Genomic DNA, 8,307 nt, shown 5'->3' with positions numbered 1-8,307 from the left:
TCATGGGGGCCGGACAGTCCTGGCCAACTGCCCCCAGGGGCGGGGAAGCACCCACACTTCAGTGACCCCCTAGATAGAGGGGGAGGAGAGAGCCAAATTCCTGCCCCGAAATCTGGACTCCTAATAAACTCTGGACCTCAGTGATGGAGCGGAGGCAAAGGCCTCAGATCTACCTGGTGACTGCCGGCAGACCCTGGCCCTGCGCAGCTGAGCGGCTCCCTTGTTCTCTCTCCCTCACCCAGAGCAACCACGCCCCCTCCCCTACCCCCAACGCCCCCCCTGCCCTCACCCTGCAGAGAGAAGCTGGCTGTTCTGATCTGTCTGATCCTCGGTTGTCCAGATCCCATCAGCCCCCTGCCCAGGAGCTCTGAGTGAGCCCTCAGGTTTCAACCCTGAAAGCACCTGCTGAGGCTGGTAGCCTGGGCCTTGCCTCCTCTCTGACCTGCCTCCTCTCCCCTTCTGTTACCAGCAGGACTAACATCAGTTCCGAGGGCCTGGAGACCCCTGGTCCAGTGCAGCAGGCTGAGAGTCACCTGCCCAGGAACCCCCAGCTCCCCACCCTTGCTGCAAAGACCAGCAAATGAGAGGGAGGGGAGGAAAGGTTGTCCCCAGACAGGTGCTGTGGGGCCCAGTGGCTGTGTGGGGTTAGGGGACCATGAATGACAGCAGGTACAAGGAGAGCTGAGCCTCCTTCTGCTTCTGGAATGTGGAAAGTGAAAGCCCCAGGGGACGGTGACCCTCCACCCGCCAACACAAAAACGCAAGATGGATGGGGCAATGTCTACCATCACGGACAGGAAGGCAAGTCCAGGGGGAGGCCGGAGTAGCACACCTGCCAGACCATGCCTCCTCCTCCTGGCCGCTTGTCTCCCCAATCCCTCCTTGTCACAGATCACCATGCTCTGAACTCCTTCACAGGCTGTCCCCCTTTGTGCCTCTGGGTCTCCACGTCTCAGGAGCGCCCTGGGCCACACACAGCATGTGTGCTTCCTCCTCACAGCCACTCTACCTTTGGAACATTCGCCCCACCCCAAGGGGATGCAGCTCCGCCTTGCCCATAGCAACAATGTCATTTTCAACCAAAAGCTGAATTCGATGCTGGTTTTATTACAATAGTAATGCACTAAAGGGGCAAAGGAGCTTTCTCTGAGTGGCCATTGCTACATGGGGCTCTCACCCACGTGTCCTCTCAGAACATGCGAGCTAGCAACCTCAGAAGGGGGCAGGGATGAGCTCCAGGTGGTGGGCAGGGGAGGTGGGGTGGCCCCCTTCTCTGAACTGGTCCGTCAGCATGGCCCACTCCGGATGATTTTGATGTCATGGCCGTCTTCCCTGCAAGTTGAACAACCACAACAACACAATCATTACCCACTGGGCTGCAGCCAGCTGACCACCTGCTATCAAGAACATTCACGCTGGGAGCTGGCATGGTGGCACAAGGAGTCATCTGCAGCTTGTGACTGGTTCGAGACCCTGCCGTTCCACTTCAGATCTGGATCCCTGCTAACATATCCTAGGAGGCGGAAGAGGAGGGCTCGGGTGCTTGGGCCCCTGTGGTCCACATGGAAGACCCGGACTGAAGTCTGCATTCTTGGAACAGAACCAGAGGATGGAAGATCTCTCTCTATCTCTCTCTCACTAACCTCTCTGCATTTCAAAATTATTAATTAAATTTCAAATCTCATACCAAGGTAGGCAATGGGGCAAGCATGCCAACTGCTGATGCATTGGTTCAAGTCCCACCTGGCTGCCAGCTAAAGCACACTCTGGGAGGCAGTGCGTGGTGGCTTCAATCTTCCTGTGTGCCACTCACGGGGGAGATCTGCTGAGTGCCTGGTGCCTGACTTCAGCCTGGCCAAGTATCAGCTATTGCTGGCATTTGGGGACTGAACCATAAGATGTTAGATCTCACATCCCTCTCTCTATCTTTAAAAAAAAAAAAAAAAAAAAAAAAAAAAGGAGAAAAACAGGGCCCAGCATGATAGCCTAGTGGCTAAAGTCCTCGCCTTGAATGCACCGGGATCCCATACGGGCACCGGTTCATGTCCCACTTCCCATCCAGCTCCCTGCTTGTGGCCTGGGAAAGGAGTCGAGGACGGCCCAAAGCCTGGGACCCTGCACCCTCGTGGGAGACCCGGAAGATGCTCCTGGCTCCTGGCTTTGGATTGACTCAGCACCAACCGTTGTGGCCATTTGGGGAATAAACCAGCGAATGGAACATCTTTCTCTCTGTTTCTCCTTCACTCTGTAAAATCTGACTTTCCAATAAAAATAAAGAAGTAAATGTTTTTAAAAAAGAAAACAAACAAAAAAACGTGATTATCACATTTCTCCCCTTCTGCCACTCCTCCCCTCAGGCGAGGGCTCCTAACCCGAGACCCACTCAGTGACGTCAGAGGCGTCTGGGTGCAGACTGAGGGTGAGAAACGACTCCACTGCACAAAGCAGCACTCTGGAGGGGCAATGGGCATCGCAAGCGGTGTGCTCTGGGCAGGGCGTGGGCTCCAGCCCACTCGGGATCCTGCTGAGTCAGGAGGGACCAGGCGGGTAGCTCAGCTCATCACGCACCTTCTGACCCAGAAGATGCCCTGCTGGCAGAGCTCAGCTACTCAGCTCTGCCTGAGGAGAGGCCCGCCACTTGCTGCTGTGGTCTGCCACTCACGGGTCACCAACCTCGCTCCCCAGCTCTGGCCTGCGAACTGCAGCTTTGTGAATGTCAGCGTGAGGATGGAGAGCTAACAGCTACGGCCCGAGTCACACCCTGCACGGCCCCCAAGGAAGAAAAGGCCTGGCCAAATGCAGGTTACCTGATTTTCATACACAGGGTGCATTCATTGGGGTAAGTGGACATGTCGCTCCCACACACAGGGTCAAAGTCTCTGGGGCAGCCAGGTAACTTGTACTGCGCACAGTTGGGCTGGGAAAGAAACAGAGAGACAAATTGGAGCAGGAGTGGAACCACACAAAAACAGCTGAGAGGGGATGATGCGTGGTGTGTACAGGCCTTCTTACAGACACCTTCACAGAAGGCCTATTTATTTCCTGCCAAAAAGAAAAAAAAAATCTAATGCAAAAACTCAGGTTTCTTAGAATACTTCAACTGACCACGAGTCCTATGGGCTACCACAGTTAAGATAGCATCCATATAGGGCCCGACATGATAGTATAACGGTTAAGGTCCTCGCCTTGAACGTGCCGGAATCCCATATGGGCACCAGTACTAATCCTGGCAGCCCTGCTCCCATCCAGCTCCCTGCTTGTGGCCTGGGAAAGCAGTTGAGAATGGCCCAAAGCCTTGGACCCTGCACCTGTGTGGGGGACCCGGAAGAAGCTCCTGGCTCCTGGCTTCAGACTACAGTGCACAGAATTCCACTTTAAAAAAAGTTTAAATATGTGGCCTGTTTCTGATACAAGCACACACACACACATATTTGAAAAGCGTTTGAGGAGGGGTGGGTGCTATGGTACAGCATATTGAGTTGCCACTTGGGTTGCCCACATCCTAAGTCAGAAGAGCCAGGATCCAGGACCTCACTCCTCATGCAGCTTCCTGCCAGCGGGCAGCCTAGGAAGCAGCAAGGAACTGCTCAAGTGCTTCAGTCTGTCACCCACGTGGGCAGACCTGGACTGAGTTCCTGGCTCTCAGCTATGTCCTAGCCCGGGGCTGTCAGGGGCTTTGAGGAGTGAACCAGTGAACTGGAGATCTCTCTCTCTCTCTCTCTCTCTCTCTCTCTCTCTCTCTCTCTTTCTGCCTTTTATTCTTGTCTTTTACGATTTTTTTTTTTATTTGAAAGGCAGATTTATAGAAAGGAAAGAGTTCACTTGCTGGTTCACTCCCCAAATGGTCACATCGGCTGGATCCAAAGTCGGCAGCTTCCTTCAAGTCACACATGTGGGTGCAGGGGGTCCAAACACTTGACCCATCCTCTGCTGCTTTCCCAGGACACAAGCAGGGAACTAGATGGGAAGCGGAGCAGCTGGGACACAAACCAGAACCAGTATGTGTATGATTCTGGCACTACAGGTGGAAGATCACCTTGATGAGCCACCAAGCTAGTGTCTCTGACTTTGAAATAAATAAAAACAAATTCAATTTAAAAAGCACTTTTTAAATCTTCCTCAATATCATATTAAACACGCAAGTATTTTCCTGAATGATAAAACAACTAATTGTTTCTTTATATGATCAAAACCAAGTCAAGATGTCCCCTCATCTCTCCTATTTAATATTGTACTGAAGCTTCTCACCAGGATAATTGGGAAAGAAAAATCAAAAAAGGGAAGACTTGAAAAAAGCAAAACTGTATTCAAAATTAGCAATGTTGTTATTTCTAAGGAATCTCCCACCACCCCTGGGGGCGCAGGGGGAGTAAGAATAAGCAAATTCAACAAAGTTGTAGGATACAAAATTGATACATAAAACTCATTATTCTATACATTGGCAATGAATAATCAATTCCACTACACAACTCCATTCACAGAAGCGAAAAATAGAATAAATATTTAGGAATAAACCCTGACAGAGGAAGACCTGCACGCCGAGAACCACAGAACACCGCTTGGAGACATCCATGCAGGGTTAGAACACTACTGGAACACATGGTCCCTGGCCCCCAGACTGACCGACAGGTGCAAAGCCACCCTGGCCCAATGCCAGGAGTCTGGCAGGCAGCCAAACCTGACAAACTCATCATGACCGTCAGGTGCAAAAGGCAGGGGGCAGTGTGACAAACGGAGAGCAAGAGCAGCAAGATGTACCCTGCCCTGTTTCCAGAGCTACCTTGAGTGTGGCACTGGGATCTGAGCAGAGGGCCCCCAGCCATGGGGCAGCAGCAGAAGGGACAGGCGGAAAGGCAGGATGCATTTAGGATGGACTACCTGGGAGAGAGCTTCAAGGTTTGCCCGGGATGTGCGCTGGACTGATTCTAGCATCAGCAACGAGCTTGGGGAAGACAAGTTGGGGACTTCTTGACTAGCCTGGGACAGGGGGAAACCAAAGCAACAGCGGTGGCTACGGCAGAGGCAGGAAAAACCACAAATCTGTGGGAGTCACACTTGCAATAGCCCTGTCGACACTGTGCTGGCCTAGTGCACCTGCCTCACGCCCAACTGGGCCTGTGCCCACGTGCCTCGCACCCTGGGCACTCGCCTCACCATGAGACACAGCCCTTTGCTCTTCTGCAAGAGAAAACCCAACCCAAGGAAACTGGGGTGTGGGACCCAGGAGTGTTACTGGTCACCCTTGAGGGGCTAGGGCCTGTGCAAAGCGGGACGATGTCTCCGACACCTTGGAGCACAGGTTGGGGGTCCGGGAGGCTGGAGAGGACAGGTGAGCCGACCAATCAGCGGTGGGAAGCGGTAGTGAGAGCACTGAGTCTAGTCACAAAGGCTAGACCCGCGCGATGCTTCCACAACGTCCCGGTGACAGCAGCCTCACAGCATGATGAAAGCAGAAGCAAGTTACTTCAACAAAGTGTCTGGAACAGAGCAGAGGCAATGGGCGTCCACGCACTCACTGCCATGGAAACAGTGGCCACAATCAGGCAATGCTCAATGGAAAGGACAAACAGTGGGTCCACCTACAGAGCGCAAGAGCATCCATGCACTCAGTGCCATGGTAACTATAGCAACGAAGATAGGGAGGTAAACACAGACAAACCTCAGGTCAGCCTGTTTTGCCAGCAGACCCAGGACACCAAGCCCTCCTGGCACACGTGTCCTACCAGCCCAGCACCTGCTCTCACTTGACCCGCTGACTGGCTCACCTAACAATGGCTTCCTCCAAGGACATTGTGAGAACCAACACTGACCACACACTTGCCTAAACCATCACCAGACCATCCCTGGGGACTTTCCAAAGCCCATGCAGAATGGAACTCAAAGACAGCCTTGGGCTTGGCACTGTGGGCAGGGCTAGCCAAGCCTGCCCCACAAGGTGCCATTTGCAGTCACCACTGCCCCACTCCCCATCCAGCTTGCTGCTGATGGCCCGCCAAGCTACTGGACGATGGCCCATGTGCTTAGAGGTCCAGGCTCCTGGCCTAGACCGCACCCAGCCTGGCTCCCTCTAGCCTTTTGACCAGTGTACAAGCCAAAGGAAGAACAATTCCCACTCATTCTCTCTCTCTCTCTCTCTCTCTCTCTCTCTCTCTCTCTCTCTCTCTCTGTGTGTGTGTCTTCCTCCCCCTCCTCCTCTCTGTCCTCTCTCTGACTACCTTTTGAATCAATCTTCCTTTAAAAGGCTCAGTAGGGCCCAGTGGCATGGCCTAGTGGCTAAAGTCCTCGCCTTGAATGCACCAGGATTCCATATGAGCGCCGGTTCTAATCCCAGCGGCTCCACTTCCCATCCAGCTCCCTGCTTTGTAGCCTGGGAAAGCAGTTGAGAACAGCCCAGAGGCCTTGGGACCCTGCACCCGCGTGGGAGACCTGGAGGAGGTTCCTGGCTCCTGGCTCCAGATTGGCGCAGCACCAGCCGTTGCGCTCACTTGGGGAGTAAAACATTGGGCGGAAGATCTTCCTCTCTGTCTCTCCTCCTCTCTGTATACCTGACTTTGTAATAAAAATAAAATAAATCTTTTTTTTAAAAAAGGCTCAGCAAATGCAGATATTTCAAGGAGGGAGGGGGCAAGGAAAGGAAGCATGGACCAAATGAAAACAGAGAGGTGGGGAAGGGAGGGAGGGCAGGTGGAGGAGAGGGTGACAGGGAGAGAGGAAGTGAGAGAGCCAGACCAGCTCCAGCAGTCAAGAGTCTCCCAACTGGCAGCTCAGATCCTCCCAGGCAAGCAAAGGGTTTGGCTTGCTTGCATGTGTGCTGGTCCCACTCGTGGCTTGCTACTTACAGTTCTATATTCTGAGGGCTGATCAAATGGACTGTTCACAGAGGCTGAAGGAGGAAGACAGAGACAATTTAGCGAAGGCCACCAGGTGAGGACAAGTCCTGTCCCTCTGTGTGTCTTTGGGTGCCTTCTGCAGCTCCCTGACTGCCCGCCTCAGCTTCTCCTCTGGCCCTGGCCAGGGGCTCCCCGAGGTCAGCTGTGCCTGGCTGGAGCCTGCACCTTGGTGCAGGTGGGTGCGTTCTCAACCAACCTGGAAGATACCCTTGTGGCCACTACCCAGGCTACTCCTAGTCTTGGGGACAGCGGCTTTGAGGACGCCGCCACGCAAGGGCAGCAGCTAGCACGCTTTAGGGCCGAGCAGGGCTCAGGCTGAGTCCTCCTAGGCGTCGCCCCTCGCCCTTTCTCCCTCTTCCACAGAGGAGGAACCGCCAGGGGAACCGGCAGTAACGGGCATGTGGCCCGTTAGCCGGCCTGCAGTCAGGCCGATCGGCATCCTGCCACACGCCCCCCGCCCCGCCTTGGCGTCGCCTCTGCGCCGTTAGTGGCAGTGCTGGCCACCGGTGAGCGCCACCTGAGAAGACTCCGGCCAACAACGACAACATCAATGGCAGCGTCTCCAGGGCCATCCTCCCCGAGTCGTCGTTGGCCACCTGAACCACCAAGTGGACTGCCAGACCTCGCGACGCTCTCGGGCCAGGGAGCGGGGCGGTGGGCGGGGCGGGACTGGGCGTGGCTGAAAAGGAGCAGGTGTGGATGGGAGGGCAGATGAGGATGGGCTCCAGGGGAGATGGGCTGCAGGTGTGGATGCGCTCCGGGGGAGAGGGGTGAGAAGCAGAATGCAGAGCGGCCAACTCTGAGGTCCAGGTAACAAAGGCACCTAGGGCCTTGGAAGACTATGCTCTGGGTGGACAATGCTGGACAGCCACTGGCCCTGGAACTATGTGAGGCTGTTGGCTGGCACCAAACTGCTCCTGCCAGGGCAAAGGACCATGATTGAGGCACTGGTGCAGGCACCAGTGAGTGGCTGGCGTTGTGGTGCTACACGGTAGCCTGCAGCTTGGGGTGCCCACTTCCCACAGTAGAGTGCCTGGCTACTGCTCCAGCTTCCTGCTGATGCACACCCTGGAAGACATCAGGTGATGGTCCAAATATCTGGGCTGCTGTCACCCATGTGGGAGACTCAGAGGGGCTCCTGGCTCCTGGCTTTGGCTGTGGCAGACATTTTAGGAATGAATCAGTGATTGGATGATCTCTCCTCTTCTCTCCCTGCCTCTTTCTTTTAAAGAAGCTGAAAACCATCCACCTGCATGTGGAATAGTGACTACGGACTGGGACGGGTGGTGGGAAGGGTTGGATAATGGACACTAAAGCACGGTTAGGCGAAGGGCTGAGTTCTGGGGCTCCACACACGGTGGGGAGTCTGCAGCTCACACTCACCTGCTACTCAGCCGATGAAGAAGTAGGAGGGAGA

General features: G+C 54.6%; 1 protein-coding gene across 1 annotated transcript; it reads right to left on the bottom strand.

Annotated features, from left to right (window-relative positions):
• Nucleotides 1-1,087: 1,087 nt before the first annotated feature.
• SPINK2 (serine peptidase inhibitor Kazal type 2) lies at nucleotides 1,088-7,558 on the bottom strand. The gene is made up of 4 exons (XM_012928628.2): nucleotides 7,408-7,558; nucleotides 6,840-6,883; nucleotides 2,808-2,917; nucleotides 1,088-1,332 (listed from the first exon to the last, which is right to left on the bottom strand). The coding sequence occupies exons 1-4, from the start codon at nucleotides 7,460-7,462 to the stop codon at nucleotides 1,287-1,289; spliced, it is 255 nt and encodes an 84-aa protein (XP_012784082.2). The 5' UTR covers nucleotides 7,463-7,558; the 3' UTR covers nucleotides 1,088-1,286.
• Between the last annotated feature and the right edge of the window lie 749 nt (nucleotides 7,559-8,307).

This window comes from Ochotona princeps, chromosome 7 (genome assembly GCF_030435755.1).
Source record: "Ochotona princeps isolate mOchPri1 chromosome 7, mOchPri1.hap1, whole genome shotgun sequence".
Lineage (NCBI taxonomy): Eukaryota > Metazoa > Chordata > Mammalia > Lagomorpha > Ochotonidae > Ochotona > Ochotona princeps.
This window is presented reverse-complemented; position numbering and strand designations above follow the sequence as displayed.

Coding starts and splice junctions, on each gene's coding strand:
- SPINK2 (XM_012928628.2), bottom strand. CDS start 7,462: ATGGCCCTGGAGACGCTGCCATTGATGTTGTCGTTGTTGGCCGGAGTC. Junction 6,884..7,407: donor GTTGGCCGGAGTCTTCTCAG/GTGGCGCTCACC, acceptor TTCCTCCTTCAG/CCTCTGTGAACAGTCCATTT. Junction 2,918..6,839: donor AGCCCTCAGAATATAGAACT/GTAAGTAGCAAG, acceptor TTTCTTTCCCAG/CCCAACTGTGCGCAGTACAA.